At 37.3% G+C, this 16,223-nt stretch overlaps 1 protein-coding gene across 4 annotated transcripts in view; it reads left to right on the top strand.

Moving 5' to 3' along the window:
- LOC135205755 (WW domain-containing adapter protein with coiled-coil homolog) overlaps positions 1–16,223 on the top strand; it is an 89,719-nt gene that overhangs the window by 65,080 nt on the left and 8,416 nt on the right. For all 4 annotated transcript variants that reach the window (XM_064236882.1, XM_064236883.1, XM_064236880.1 and 1 more), the window contains 2 exons: positions 14,897–15,072; positions 15,244–15,371. In XM_064236882.1, coding sequence (XP_064092952.1) covers positions 14,897–15,072; positions 15,244–15,371 — 304 coding nt within the window. The remainder of the gene's footprint in view (positions 1–14,896; positions 15,073–15,243; positions 15,372–16,223) is intronic.

Here is a 16,223-nt window from a genome sequence, read left to right as displayed (position 1 = left end):
TAAAGAACCTATATAAAATTAATGCAGTTGAGGCAGCAATTAGTTTTAATGAAATAATAATGATAGTAATAATATAACTAATTAGATAATGATGTGTAAAAGAAATTCTTTCCCCTCATCTTTAATTTTAACTGCACCAGAAGCTCTGAAGTCCAGAGCTGTCAAATACGTCAAATAATATGACAGGAAGGGGGGGGGGTGTTGCACCCTCTCTCTCTCTCTCTCTCTCAATAATTTTTTAAGGGTAATGTATTAAGCAAACTTTTAACTGGAATTTCTGTAACACTAATTTTATTTATGTCAAATAATATGACAGGAAGGGGAGTGTTGCTCTCTCTCTCTCTCTCTCTCTCTCTCTCTCTCTCTCTCTCTCTCTCTCTCTCTCTCTCTCTCTCTCTCTCCAATAATTTTTTTAAGGGTAATGTATTAAGCAAACTTTTAACTGAAATTTCTGTAACACTAATTTTATTTAAAAAATTGGCTTAATCCATAAATAGACAACCTCTCTCTGTCTGTCTCTGTCATTTTAATTGATCTATTTTTACTTCTACTGTCTTGAACTGTAAATGCACTGTTCTAAAGCATAGATGCATAACTAAGTGTTGCATTAGTCCAAATAAAAAGCAGGAATTTCAGAACAAAAAGACAGGATAAAGGATTTCTTAAAAGTGGTTCAGAAGATTTCTAAAACAGATCAGTTGGTCAGAAGGGGGAAAGAAGGGAGAAATATGTTGTACGTATGTGTTCTTCACTCGTGTATATTTTTACCAACCATTTATTTCTTATTTTTAAGGGTAATGTATTTAACCCTTTAACGCCGATTGGACGTATTAAACGTCGACATAAATTGTCTGTCGGGTGGCGATTGGACATATGGTATGTCGATAAAAAAGTTTTTTTAAAAATTTGCGGAAAAATACTTATAGGCCTACCAGGCGAAAACGTTTGAATCACGCGCCTTGGGGGATGCTGGGAGCTCACAGATCAAGGCGGCGTTTTGTTTACAATTGTTACGCAGGCGCGCAATTTCTTTCTTATCGCAATAAAAAGTATGTGACACATCTCAGAAATTTTGTCAATTTGACATAATTTTTGCACCATTTTAAATTAGCAATTACATGGAGTATTATATATAAAAATGTGTGCAATTTCATGTAGAATACAACAAAATAATACTCATGATTGTAGCTTTTATCAGTTTTGAAATATTTTCATGTAAATAACGATAAGTGCCAAAATTTCAACCTTCAGTCAACTTTGACTCTACCAAAATGGTTGAAAAACACAATTGTAAGCTTATATTCAATCATTTACCTTCATTTTGCAACAAATTGGAAGTCTCTAGCACAATATTTCAATTTATGGTGAATTAATGAAAAAAACTTTTTCCTTATGTCAGCGCAGTAACTCTTCCGAAAAAATCATAAATTTTTTGTGCGATTGTCGTAATGTTTGCATCATTTTAAATTAGCCGTTACATAAAGTTTTATATATGGAAATGTGCGCAATTTCATGCACAATACATTTAAAAACAACCCATGGTTGTAGCTTTTATCAGTTTTGAAATATTTTCATATAAATAACGATAAGTGCCAAAATTTCAACCTTCGATCAACTTAGATATTCAATCATTTACCTTCATTTTGCAACAAATTGGAAGTCTGTAGCACAATATTTCAATTTATGATTAATTTATAAAAAAAAAAAAAAAAAAAATTGTCTGCTCGGTAACTTCCGAAAAAAAAATCAAATTTTTTTGTCCGATTGTCGTAATGTTTGCACCATTTTAAATTAGCCATTACATCGAGTTCTTATATGAAAATGTGTGCAATTTCATGTAGAATACAACAAAATATAATTGAAGGTTGTAGCTTTTCTCATTTTCAAAATATTTCCATATAAATCACAATAAATAGAAAAAAACCACGTTTGGTCAACTTTGACTCTACTGAAATTGTTGAAAAACGCAATTGTAAGCTAAAACTCTTACAGTCTAGTATTATTCAGTCATTTATCTTCATTTTGAAACAAATTCGAAGTCTCTAGCACAATATTTAGATTTATGGTGAATTAAAAAAAAAAAAAAAACTCTTCCCCTCCGCGCGCGATTCTCCGCCGCAAATCTCCGAAATACGTACGTCGCCTTCTCGTAATATTTGATTCGTTTTATATTAGGCGTTTCATAGAGTTTTATATATGAAAATGTGTGCAATTTCATGTAGAATACAACAAAAAATAATTGAAGGTTGTAGCTTTTCTCATTTTTGAAATATTTGCATATAAAAAAAATATATAAAAAAATCCTACATTTGGTCAAATTTAACTCGTCCGAAATGGTTGAAAACTGCAATTGTAAGCTAAAACTCTTACAGTATAGTAATATTCAATCATTTATCTTCATTTTGAAACAAATTTGAAGTCTCTAAAACAATATTTAGATTTATGGTGAATTTAAAAAAAAACTTTTTTTACGTCCGCGCGTTACGAATTCATGCATCATTTTGTGATAATATTTTCTCTGTGTTGCTTTGATCGTTTTACAATTTAGTGTTCAATACAAAAAAAAAAAATTAACTCGTTAGCTTTAACCGTTTTGCTCACAGCGCGATTTGAATACAATTATATATGAAATTTTGTTTTTGCGCTATCATATATCGCATTTATATAAGATGATATTTTTTTTCATTTCTGATAGTTGCATACTAAACTTCAGGCAATGACAAAAAAAGGAGCCAAAAATAAACTCTTAATCTTGAAAACTAAGCGTGCTGTGATTTTAAAAAATATATTTTCCGTTTCGGCGCTTCACTCCGAGACCCTCTCAGCATACGGGAGACGATTTTTACTCTACCCCTTCGGCGTTAAAGGGTTAAGCTAACTTTTAAGTGAAATTACGGTAACTTTAATTTCATTTAAAGGTTAGCTAATACTTAGTGAGCATGATTAGGGTCATATTTAGTGTTCAAACTAGAAGTAAGCATTTATTAGCATTTTTAGAGACCATGCCAAACTTATGCAAAAATTCCCCTTGGGTTAGGGGCTCTGGAACCTAACCTCATGTAAGTTCCTGGTTTTATGGTATCGCAAATCTACAGGTTTCATTGCATGGGAATATATTACTTTTTTCCTCAGTTCCCTTAGCTTATTTTTTCTCTTAGTCTATACGAATAATCTTGATTCTCCTAATTAATCTCGCTGGTTGCTTGCTATCCCTAATATAATTGTCCTTCGCAAACCAACAAATATTCTACTTTCGGGAGGCTTTCATGATAATTGGTTCCAAAATGAAATAATTCCTGGTTCATGTTGAAACCAATGATTTTTTTTTTCTCTCTCCCAAATATGGCTACAGTATTCACATCGTATCTAGCCACCCAAAAATCACAGCTGTTGCACTCATCTTTTGCCCCTTTCAGATATTTGTTTATATACAAAACAAACCTTTGGTCTTAACATTAGGGTAATCTAGAACCAGCTGGAAATGCGGTAAATTTAATAAAAAAAACTTGTGTAATCCAGAAACTATTGACATCTGTGCTTGCTTGAGGGGTATTTGAGAGCTCCCGCAATGCCCTGGGCACCCAGTGAGTGCATCAGTTACTTCCTTACCACCTTTAAGAGAGGATGTGGTTACTCTTATCTCTTTAAAGCCACTTTAGTTTACCCCCCTCCTTTTGGGCGGGCGGACGTGCTCAGTGTGTGTGATCTTGTAGGTTTGTATAAGTTGTGAGAGATCATGAAGAATTTTGCTCCGCTAGCAAAGCTTTATTCATGGTCTCGTAAGAAACAAAGGAAATGCCCTGGGGTGAGTGGGTTTCCTTGTTTGAGATTTTTAACTTCGGTGTCTACGGATCCTCAACCAACATGCAGTAGGTGCAGAGAAAACATTCGTAACAATTACTAATCCATGTTCAATTTAATGTTGTTGGTCAGTATGCGAACAATAGACTTGAAGGCTGCATACATCCAGATTCCAATCTATCATTCTTCCAGGAAGTTTCTCCGCTTAGTCTGGCAGAGAAGGTTTTTCAATTTAGAGTTCTGTGTTTCGGATTGCCAACGTCTCCTCAAGTATTTATGAGAGTATTCACTCTCGTGTTGGCATAGGCTCAAGCTCAGGGAACCAGATTAATTAGTTACTTGGACGATTGGCTGGTGATGACAAAGATGGCTCCTTCTCCAGTTTTGTCATGGCTTAGGCATTGTAATAAATTGGGAGAAGTCAACTTTGGATCCCAGTTAGAGGATGGTGCACTTAGGGATGATTATGGACACAGTGAAGGCCAAAGCTCTCCACTCAGATCAGAGGCTAAAGAAATGCAAAGCTGTGAATTCCTTCCTGGGAAAGGAAATGCAACCAGTAAAGCAGTGACAAGTAGTTCTAAGGATCCTAAGTTCCTTGGAGAAGTTAGTTCCACACGGGAGACTACGCCTTTTGGTCACCAAGTTGAAGATCATCCATATGAGTATATTCCACTGTCGACAGAGGTGAGGAAGGATCTACTGTGGTAGGTGCAAGACAATAATATGACAGTAGGGGTACCCCTTCAACAGTCCTCCAGATCTAATGCTGTATCTCGTCAGTTACACCTTATGACGGTTCAACTTCATCAGTTGGTTGTAGAGAACTTAATAGACGTCACTGCGAGATATATTCTGGGAAAAAGGAATGTAATAGCAGACAAGATGAGCCGCTGGGACCAGATTCTGGAAACAGAGTGGTCCTTGCATCAGGAAATGGCAGACAGAATGTTTATCTTGTGGGAAAAGCTGGTCATTGACCTGTTCTCAACAAGATACAAGAAGAAGTTAGAGTTATATTGTTCAGTAGTCCTGGACACAGAAGCAGTAGCAGATGCTCTGCATCATACATGGGACGAAATGGCCGGATGTGCATTTCCTCCGTTTTGTCTAACCCGTCAGGTTCTGAACAAGGTGATGCGGTCTCAGACTCTCGAGATGACCCTGGTACCTCCCTTGTGGCAGAAGGCAGAATGGTTGGTTCCCTGGCCTATTAGAACTCCTGATAGATGTCCCAAGAGAACTACCTCCCTGGAACAACCTACTTTGTCAACCTGATAGATGTTCCAAGAGAACTACCTCCCTGGAACATCCTACTATGTCAACCACTTGTGGAGAGGTACCACCCAGTCAGTACAGTCCCTATCTCTTTATGAGTGGAGACTGTCAAGTATCTCCTGTGGGCGAGAGGCTTTTCTCAAAAAGCAGCATCACAGATGGCTGGATATATCAGAAAGTCATTGACAGGTGTATACCAGGGAAAATAGTCTGTCTAATGTGAATGGTGTCGAAGATGGAGTCTTTCTTCACTCTGAACTTCTATTCAACAGTTAGCTGATTTTCTGATATACATCAGAACAGAAAAACATCTTTCTGTATCTGCCATAAAGGGGTACAGGGCTGCACTAGCTTTGGTTTTATTAATGAAAGGTGTAGACATTTCCTCTTCATGGGAAGTAGCTAAGTTAATGAAGTTTTGAGCTAGTAGGGAAGTTAGATAGTCTGTCATATGAGGTGAAGCATTCCAGAGGTTGGAAGTTGATAGTTTTTGAATTTATACCAGAATTTGTAGCCAAGACTCAAAATCCATCAGTGGCAGATGCCTTTTTTTTTAACTGACCTTTTTTTAATTTGAAGGTAAAAAGCTGTAGTCTAAGATGAAGGTATGAAAGTAGAATGAATGAGATGACTGGTCTTCTTTCCTAAGTTTTCTATCTACTACTTTACCTAAGGGCAGTAATAGGAACACCATCATGAGCTGGAGAGTGGGTTGATAATGAATCCATATACAGGATAAGTGAGTTTGCTATGAGAACAGGTAGCTCTCCATCATCTGAAAATACAGTGAACTCTGTTATTGTATGACACACCCAGAGAGATGAACCAATAGATTCTCATATATCATAGGTTCTGCGGTTGTAGTTGATTGTCTTAGAATATTTTTTATTTGGAAATAGACTAAAGGTGGCAAACTCCCTGTCAGTTAAGAGTACTTACCTCCCACCAATGAGTCAGCATTAAGCACATTTTTTGTTGTTTGTGCTGGTCATGGATGTGTTTGGGCCGATGATCTGGTGATTACTGCTGAAAATTAGTTCCTCCTACAGAGAAGGGTTGGAGAGTGGCAGGAATCTTTAGAGTGGGTGGGCTTACAGGTGAATGTAAATAAAACAGAGGTTTTGCTGAGCAGTAGGGAAGATAGAGAGAATAGTGATACAAGAAAGAAGAAGCTCAAGTATAAAACAGGCAGAAAAGTTTAAATACTTAGGATCTACTTTAGGGCAAGAGGGAGGATTTGAGGCTGAAGTTGACAGTAGGATAAAAGCTGCAAGGGGGACATGGAGAGAGGTATCTGGTGTGGTATGTGATAAGAAAATGCCAATCAAGCTAAAAGTCAAGATATATAACACAGTGATGAGACCAGTGTTAATGTATGTAGCAGAAACATGGGCTCTAAGTAGAAAAGAGGAAGTAAAGCTGAGAGAACAGAGATGAGAATGCTGAGGTGAATTATGGGAATATGGCTGCTTGAGAGATTGGAAAATTATGAAATAAGAAGGGCAGCCTTAGTAAAGATTACAGAGGTGATAAGAGAGTCACAATTGAGATGGTATGGGTATGTGTTAGGAGGGATGATGAGGAGGAAGTGAAGAGGTCTTGGAAGGAACCTGTTAGAGGAAGAAGATCAAGAGGGAGACAGATAATGCATGGCGAGATAAAGTAAAGTGAAGACTTGGAGAGAAGAGGTTTGGTGGAGGATGATGCCTTTGATAGAAGGCGCATCAGGTAACCAATCCCTTAATGTAGGGATAACGATGGGAAAGAAGAAGAATGAGTAAGACTATCCTAGTGTTAAGATCAAAGGTTTGTTTTGTATATGAACAAATGACAAATTTTTAATCAATTTGTAATTTTCATAACTAATAAACCTGAGGTCTTAACATATAAGGGCCCACCTCAAACCACCCCTCTTACAGTCAAAACAGAGTTGGAAGAGTAACTGATGCACTCATGGGATGCTCAGGGCATTGTGCGAGCTCCCAAATACCCTGCGAGCAAGCACAGATGCTAATAGTTCCTGGATTACAGAAATTTTTTTCATTAATTATACCGGAGTTCTAACTGGTGCTAGAGTATCCTAATGTTAAGACCTCAGGTTTGTTATTTATGAAAAATACAAATTGGTTAAAAATTTGTCATTTTAAGAATTCAGGTGCTTATTCCCTCCACATTAATTACTGTATGTGACTATTTAATGGTAGAAAGCATTTGTAGTAAGTAACCAAGCAAATAGTTAATTCTCTTAACCCTGGTCAGGTAACGGTAATTTGCATTACCTATTAAGGTAACTCTGGGCATATATGACCGGCCGTAAAAAAAATTTTACAACATATTTTCCACTAAGTTGTAAAGACAATTACGGTTTGTCTTATTGGTTTCAACAACCCATAATGCTACTCAGGTGTTTAAATCAAACAAAGATTGAGAAAAATATTTTTACTAAATATCTCAAAAAAAAAATAAGTGTGATTTTCTAATCACTTACCGTAAAAAACTTCCAGAAATTCATAGAATTCAAATATTTACAAAATCTTCACATGACTTCATCCACCTGGTGGTGTCTTGAGCAAAGGAGTAAATCATTCAGAAAAGTTGTATTAAAATATCAATAATGACAATTACGCTATAATCAATCATATAAAAACTGTGACTTTCACTATACTGACATACAACGGACGGGTGTGTCATACATGACTGGTATACTCGTGAAAAACTTTTTGTGGCGTCGAGGTGAACAGAGCAGCAGCTAGAGAACATCCGACATCTGCAAGAGCACATGCTCAGCTGTCAATTCACGGGCTAACTTTTTGACTAATGGGAAACCCAATTGCGCAGTTCTTAAAAAACGCGTTTTTGCGCAGCTTCATCGTTATTTATGCCCAGCGTTACCTCTCCAGGGTTAATAGATAATATTTGCTACAGGGGGAAAAAATAGATATTATTTGCTAAGGGGGGGTGGGAAAAATAGTTTTTATTTATTTTTATCACTGAAAACAACCTGTCATTGAAGTGCCTCAGTGGCGTGATTGGTATGGTCTTGGCCTGCCGCCTCGGTGGCCATGAGTTCAATGCTCAGGTATTCCACCGAGGGGTTAGAGATGTGTATTTCTGGTGATAGAACTTCACTCTCGACTTGGTTCGGAAGTCACATTAAGCCGTTGGTCCCATTGCTGAATAACCACTGGTTCCGTGCAGTGTACAAACACCATACAAACAAAACAAACCTGTCAGTGTTTTATATTTTCCAAAGGAAAAAACAAGGTTGAAAATGATGAACTTCTAGTGATAAGTTTTGCAGGTAAAAAAAATAAAAATACTAAGTTTGGAAACTGAGGAGGAGGATGATATATTCTGAAGCTGTATAGGTTAGGGTTTGAAGTGTGGACTAGTAAAGGTCGAGCAGCCTAACACTGGGTTGATGCATCAGATGCTACTTGGATTGTGGTTTTCAAACCAGTGAGTTCATTTTACGTTCGAACACTTAGCATTAAAGGGAAAAGTTGCTTTTATTTAATTTTGGGTATACAGTGGGACCCCCGTATTCGCGTTCTTTGAATTTGCGGACTCACCCATTCGCGGATTTTTCTTTGGAACCTATCTAAAAATTATTCGCGGGAGAACTTGCCCATTCACGGGGTTCTCTGTGGAACATATCTAAAATTATTCGCAGTATTTTCATGTTATTTACTGTATAATATGTGTACATAATATGAAATCATACGGCACTTGTGATTTGCACAACAAAGTAGAGGAGTTACATATCCTCTGAGGATGCCTTGTCACCTTCTTCAGGAGGCACCACCATCTTGAGGTAATTGTACATTTGTACAAACAAGTCAAGATAGGGCTTCATTATTTCATTTATAGTACTGATGAAAGTTGTGGCCCTTTATTTCTATCCCATGCCTTGACTGTTGTCGGTACCTCCCTGACATCCCTGGTCAAGTTGTAGAGACCACGAAATTTCTCAAAGGCCTGGTCTGTTGATGGGATAGAATTGCTGAAGAGGGAAGCGAGTTCTTGTCCAAGAATGGCCTCCCCAAGTATTTTGCCCTGCTCATATTTGATCTCATGCAGGCGACTGCACTTTCAGTCACGTGGTAATGGGCTGCTACTTCTCCCTAGCCTCTTCCCTCTCTTAACATGACTATCACGTCTATTTTCTCCTCAGCACTCATTAACTATAAGGGCCTCTGATGCTTAGGCGCTCTGCCAGAAGGGGAATTGGAATTCTTGGGCTTCGATGAACCAGCTTCTGTAGAGGAAGAGAGGAGCCACAACCGTGACCGTCCTCGGCTCCCCAAGGTTTCCAGGCGAGTAAAGGATGGTTCCACTGATTCCAGAAACGGTTCCTAAAGTCTGTTTCCCCTCATGGGGAAGCTGCATCTGTTGACAAAGAGGCGGCTACAAAGTATCCCGAGGCCTTCAAGAAAATAATCCAGGAGAAGGGATACTTCCCTGAACAGGTGTTCAATATGGACAAAACTGGCCTGTTTTGGAAGAAGATGCCGTCCCGGACGTACCTTATGAAGGATGACGCTAAAGCCTCTGGATTCAAGGCACAAAAGGACAGGTTGACCCTCCTGATGTGCAGGGATGCGGCTGGTTTTATGCTGAAACCAGGCCTCATTTACAAGGCTGCAAATACTAGGGCACTAAAGAATAAGAACAAGGCGTTACTGCCCGTCTTCTGGATGCATGATCCCAAGGCCTGGATCACCAAATTCCTTACGGATTATTGGTTTCACCAAAGCTTCAATCTTCAAGTTAGGTAATACCTGGCCGATTTGGACATAGCGTTCAAGGTCTTGCTCATAATGGACAATGCTGGTGGCCACCCTCTCCATCTTTATTACAAGGGAGTCCAGCTTGAGTTCCTCCTTCTCAACACCACCTCTCTCCTCCAGCTTATGGATCAGGGCGTCATCTGTGCCTTCAAGGCACTCTACACCGGTAACTCCCTCCAGCACCTTGTTGATGCAGTGGACCATGACAGCGAATTTAGGCTGAAAGCCTATTGGTGTAAATGCACGATTGCCACGTCTCTGTCATCGACCTGCCGCTGAAGGACAAGAAGAAGGAGGCCCTGAATGCCTGTTGGAGTAAGTTGTGGCCGGAGTGTGTCCATAATAATATGGGCTTTTCTCCTCAGGAAATCCAGCATTCGGCCATTAATAAGGCGGTCCAGGTGGCGAAATTTCTTGGTGGTGAGGGCTTTGACGATATCATCGAGGATGAAGTTGGCACCCTCATTGATTGCCACTGTGACCCCCTGACAGACCAGGACTTGGAAGAGTTGACGAAGCCTGCCAGGGAGGAAGAAGACACTCCAGGTTCAAGAGAGGAACAGGAGCAGGAGGAAAGCAAGTTAAAAGAATGATAAATGGTCTCCAGGAGTTTGTTGCAACATGGGATCCTTACATGAAACGCTCCTTGAAGTTTTCCAACATTTTTGATACAGCATTGGAGCCCTATAATCAAGCCCTCCCCACCATGAAGAAGCAACAGCAGCAGCTGCCAATCACAATGTTCATCACGAATGAAGAAGGACCCTCCAAAGCCTTCCGAATTGCCTGAAGTATTGCCCCTTGAATAGCCTGAAGAAATACCTCCCAAATCACCTGAGTCAGTGCCTCCCAAAGTGCCTCCTGAAGGTAAAGAGGCGCCCTCAAAGGAGATGTAACTCCTCTGCTTAGCTTGGATTTTATGGAATGTAATTCCAACAATTACATTCCATAAAACTAAATAATACACAGCATCAGTAAGAACAGTAATTTTTGTATAAACGCTTGTGTTATCTGATCTCTTGTATGTCCAATCCTTAAAATTTTGTCCCAAAACATTATTTCATCACATACAGTATCATGTGTAGTGAGAGGCGCCTTTTCAGTCGATTGCATGAGGATATGCTTGATGTACAGGTTTCATTCAGTTTCAGTAGATTTCACCAATATGGCATTTGTTAGTTTTAAACAAATACTCAGGAGTAAAAGTTCAGTAGGTTAAGTGCTGACCATCATACACCCAACCAAGCTTACCATACTTGTGGCTTGTGTAAAAATTCAATACTTTTTCTTACATTACCCACCACTTGTTACTGCATACAAAACACTGGAATAAACTATACAGCAAGTATACTGACATAAACAACCGAATCAAATAAAATTTGTTTGCTGAGGTTAGTTACCGTTACTAACGTGTTTATTAAGATCATGAATAAAAATGAAATCGTATATTCTTCATTCACACAACGGAGGGGTCAAGAAAGTATGCCACCAAATTTAAGGAACAGGTTATAGTTGTCTGAATAAATGATTAATGAGAAGGCTGCAAAATGTTCAGGGGGAAAAAAGCAATATGAATCTGGCAAAATCACACCCATACTTCATTGTCTTTTCTGTGTTTATTTGTGAAGTACTAGTTAAATTTTTAAAACTGCTTGGTTAATTTATAAAAAATTTACCTCTGAATTGAGTTTCATTCAATAACTTTGATTTAAATCGTCTTAATTAAACATAGTTGTACTTTTTTACTTCCGCAGCTGATTAAATTTCTAAAGAAAAATAAATTTTAATGTTTAGAGCTTTTGGTGTTTTAGATTTACAGATAAGAGATAGTAAGCATTTATTGGTTCTATGGGGGTTGATTTGTTATCCTTTTTTGTCTTCAGTCCACTTACTCTAGATTATATTGGTCTGTCCACTAACTTGAATGGTTATTCGGAACCTTGTGATAGATAAATGGGTTTATGCTGAAACAGCATGCATAAAGTGAGAAGTATTTAGGCATCATATGCAGAAATGGGCATGTGCTGTAAAGGCCCCCTCTGTTTGAACCAGTACTAGGTATGATTTCTTAACCATTACTATGACTGGGTATTTAGTTGTCTATGATATTAGGAAAATGTGTAGATAGTTCATAAATAAAAACTGCAAATTATATTGTTCAAACTAATGAAGCTAAGACAGATCCCACTTTGCATCACCAGACCACCTGTCATAGTACTCCGTGTTGTCATTCTACTAAGTTATTCAGTTGTGTTTATTCATATCTTGAGTTTCTCATCCAGTATAATACTGTATTTTTTTTATTGTGCCATTTGTCTTTATCCATTCATTAATCCATTTAATCAATACTTGTTTCTTATAGTGATGGGTATTTCCACTTTTGAGTGTTACAGTGTTTTTCTTTCTTTCTGCATTTCCGATACATTTGCATTCTGTTAATTGCCTGTTGAATTTATTTATTTATTTATTTATTTTTTTTTGTAATGGTAGATTCTTTAGTAATTTTCTGTTACCACTATAATGGTGGTAACCTATAGTAGTAGTCTTCTGATCCCAGTGTTATGGGGTGTCATCAGTAGTATTGTTTTCATTAACCATTTTTAGTAATTACATTTTTCATTATGACAGTAGCTCGTTACTGTAGTAAAGGTTTTTTGTAGTAGAAGTAAATTACAAATCCTTAAATCAGAAAATAGCCTAAACTGTGAGAAATGCATCCAGGTAGATGTAAGAAAGTATTTCAAAGAAAACTGACCCAGAATGCATGGTTAGATAGCTCCTAGATCTTTGTGAGTACTCGATCTAATATTCCTTCCTTTGTGCCAAGCTTCACCTGAAGAGAGAGGAAGGAAGTTGGCATTAGAGTTGATGCTTAATAGATTTGTGTATTGTACTAATATAGTTTGTTAAAGCAGAAGCAGAAAATGGATAAAAGGTTTAAACAACAGATGACAAACTTGAATATAATTATTAGTGGTAGTCTTCATACTTGTTAGCGTTGTGCAGTAGCTGTTGCTGATAAAGGAACAATAATATTAAGAGGTAGAATGAACAGCTGATGATATGGGAGGCAAAAATAGAAGGGTTAGGTAGTACCATATTATCTGCAAAATTATTGATAGGAATATACTGGAGATGGTAACGGTTAAGGAAAGGGGATACAATCTATGGTTGTACCAAACTGTCTAGTAGCGGTTAAGAAAAGCGGATCAATCTGTGGTTGTACTAAATTTATTGCAAACAACTTTAAGCCAATGTGAAATTGACTATATCTTAGTTTAACCAGACCACTGAGCTGATTAACAGCTCTCCTAGGGCTGGCCTGAAAGATTAGATATGTTTACGTGGCTAGGTACCAATTGGTTACCTAGCAGTGAGACCTAAAGCCTATTGTGGGATCCGAACCACATTATGTTGAGAAATTAATTTCTAATCGGAAATAAATTGCTCTTGATTCAACGTTGGCATAGCAGGGAGTTGAACTTGCGATTAACAAATCGGTAGGTGAGCATGTAGACCACTCGTCCAATGAGGAACTGCCAATGTGAAATGAAATGCAGTCTTCATACAAAGATCACTTGGAGATAAAAATGATTTAACGCTGATGTTTAAACAAATTATTGACTCTGGTTTGATATCCTTTTGTGTGCAATGATCTTCACCATTGAATGTAATTGTTCCTTTTGTAAAACCATGTTATCTCTGTTGAGAAGTTCTTGCAACTGATCCAGTACTTAGAACGTAAGGTATTAATGGATTATATGAGTAACTACTATTCTCAATTTATAATAGATGAGTGACATGTTCATTGGATGTTAATGGCTTTTTTGACCAGATATAATCCACTTGAGTGTCTTTTTAAGAAAAAAATTGTTAATAGGTTACTTAATTGCTATTGTCATTTATTTTCGTGGTTCACGTACAAAATGAAAGATTTTAAAACTGGTAGGACAATGCAAGAGGGATTAATTGTTTTCAAAAGTAAACCTTTCTGGTATACAAGGTTTTAAATTTGGCACCCTTGAAGTCAGTTAACGAAAAGAGTGAGTTATCTGGTTCTCTCAGGATTGAATTTATTTTATTTAAAAGAAAATGGAGGGGTCACTGTGGCCCAAATCCCTTGAAGGTAACCTAAGTGAGTGCTAGATTCCAGATTTTGAATATTATTTCAGCAGTTAAGTTCAGATTATGGTTAGCCATAAAGTATTTTTATTAATATAGTTTTTGCATGAATTTGAAATTATGCCAACTTAAAAGATTGGATATCGTAAGGGTTGTATGTTAAATGTTACTGGAAGTCTTATTTACTATAAGATTTAACATATTTTAGAAATTGTTTTCAAAGATTTTCATCCTTGGAGCAATATCCACTATAGGTGAGATGTAATTGTGGCTTGGCTGAAAAGGGTAAATAAAAAGTCAGAAGACACTGAAATGATGCATCAAAAGCTAGTGTGGTCAGTGACCAGCTTCCACCTCGTATACGCAATTAGGACTTGCAAAAATAATAGTGGTAATGGCTTGTTCCCATAAACAATAGGAGCCTTAAAAAAACAAAAGACTAGAATGGACAACTAGGTGCCTTAAAAAAAAATAAGAGGAGAAAATGTTGATTTGAAAATGAATCGGTGAGCTTGAAGCTTATGGTACTCCAACAGGCAGCAGCTTGGTGGATTTTGTTGGCTAGAGTATTGCCCTGTACAATACTGTGTGGTAAAATATTGTGTGGAAGGATACAGTTACAGGCAAAGGTCAATTGACTCTAGTAAAGCATGTGGACTCAAGATTTTTTTTTACCACTACCTTGCAAGGGCCATTGACTTGTATGTCTTTTTGTCAAGGTTAAGTTATAGGAGACACAGACTTATTTGAAAATTTTTCCACTGATGAAAAACGTAGAAGTTTGCTATGGTCAGGAACAGTGCACTTCAGAAATTGATCATGTTTGGTATCAATCTGGAAATTGTAGAAGTTTTCTTTTAATGTGATATTGAGAAATGTTTCAATATTTGTAATTTATTTTCCAGTGGGTAGCCCAACCAGCAGTATTAACTCACTTCAGTCACTAACACAGACAGCTGGAGGATCTTTAGCGGGCTTGAGGCCTGTAGGGCCTACGTTAACACCAAGTTTAGCAAATTATTACAAGGAGTCTTTAATATCTCACGTACAAAATTGGCCGGCGGAGGCCTTAGAAAAGCCAGTAAGTATGGTGGTGTCTTTTATTTTATTTCTCCATAAGATTAAACATAGTGGTGCCATGTTGAATTAAAAACATTATCTATGCAAGGATACAATTTATTTTGCTCTATAACTAATTTGAGATTAATTATTTGAACCTTGGTGAATAAAGAATGCTGGTTATTTATTGTAGGCTCAGAGACTGTCAGAGGAAGCTCATTCTATTGGTAGTCTAGTGATGACGCGGGTATCTGCCGAGCTCAAGATGGCACGCTCCCTTGTTCGACTCGCGGAGATACAGGCCACTCTCCATGAACAAAGGTAATTTTGCTTCAGTAGTATTATATTAACCAATGAAAATAGTTATCTTACTGTTCAGATTTTATATTTTGGTCAAATTATCTGAACACTTCAGTGAGGGACACTTACTTATTCCAGTAACTTAATATTTTCTGTTATTGGGATATTGAATTTGCTCTCTTTTTGTTTTCCCTAATTTAGAAATAGATCTTGCACTGATTGGTTGGATGAGTTGTCTACTACCTCTGCAGACTTGAGACAATTGTATAACAAAACTAATATCCCTTACACTTAATTGGTTATAATGAGAAAAACCATTAAATTTAGATGGAGTGAATTGCTTTATTAAGTGGGATCAGTTATTATTATTAATAGGGGTTAGTTTTTTCAGACCTCTTGAGTCTCAAGTAGACTCTTCTCGGGCTGGTTAGGTGGGATCGGTAAAAAGGTTCAAAATGAAGTGCAGTATTTGCAAAAATAGTATTGATAATGGTCTTAGTTATTGCAAAACAGTTTAACCAGAACAAATGGCAAATCTTAAGACTCCCAGGGGTTTCTCAAAGGATTGTCAGTTAAAGGTTGCAAATTGGAGCAAGACCAAGTTAAAGAAGTTGAACAGCTGAGTAGGAAGAGACTAAATGTTTTAGATTAGAAATAAAAATAAAGGAAAGCAAGTGGGGCTGAAGAAGTATTATTTTATTCTTATTGAAATGTGATATGGAAAGTGCACTATAGTTACTCTCCTATGTGGGATCTTATCTACCTGTCTAGTGGCGTATCGTTGTCTATCTTCAATTTTCACTACTTGAGAACAAAGCTTTCAGATTAGCACTATGAGTCATGTAACTTGGGCCTTTGTTTGTTAGCATAGTG

The sequence above is a fragment of the Macrobrachium nipponense genome, chromosome 24 (genome assembly GCF_015104395.2).
Source record: "Macrobrachium nipponense isolate FS-2020 chromosome 24, ASM1510439v2, whole genome shotgun sequence".
In the NCBI taxonomy this organism is placed as follows: domain Eukaryota; kingdom Metazoa; phylum Arthropoda; class Malacostraca; order Decapoda; family Palaemonidae; genus Macrobrachium; species Macrobrachium nipponense.
Note: the sequence above shows the minus strand (reverse complement) of the source record. Positions and strands in the feature narration are given on the sequence as shown.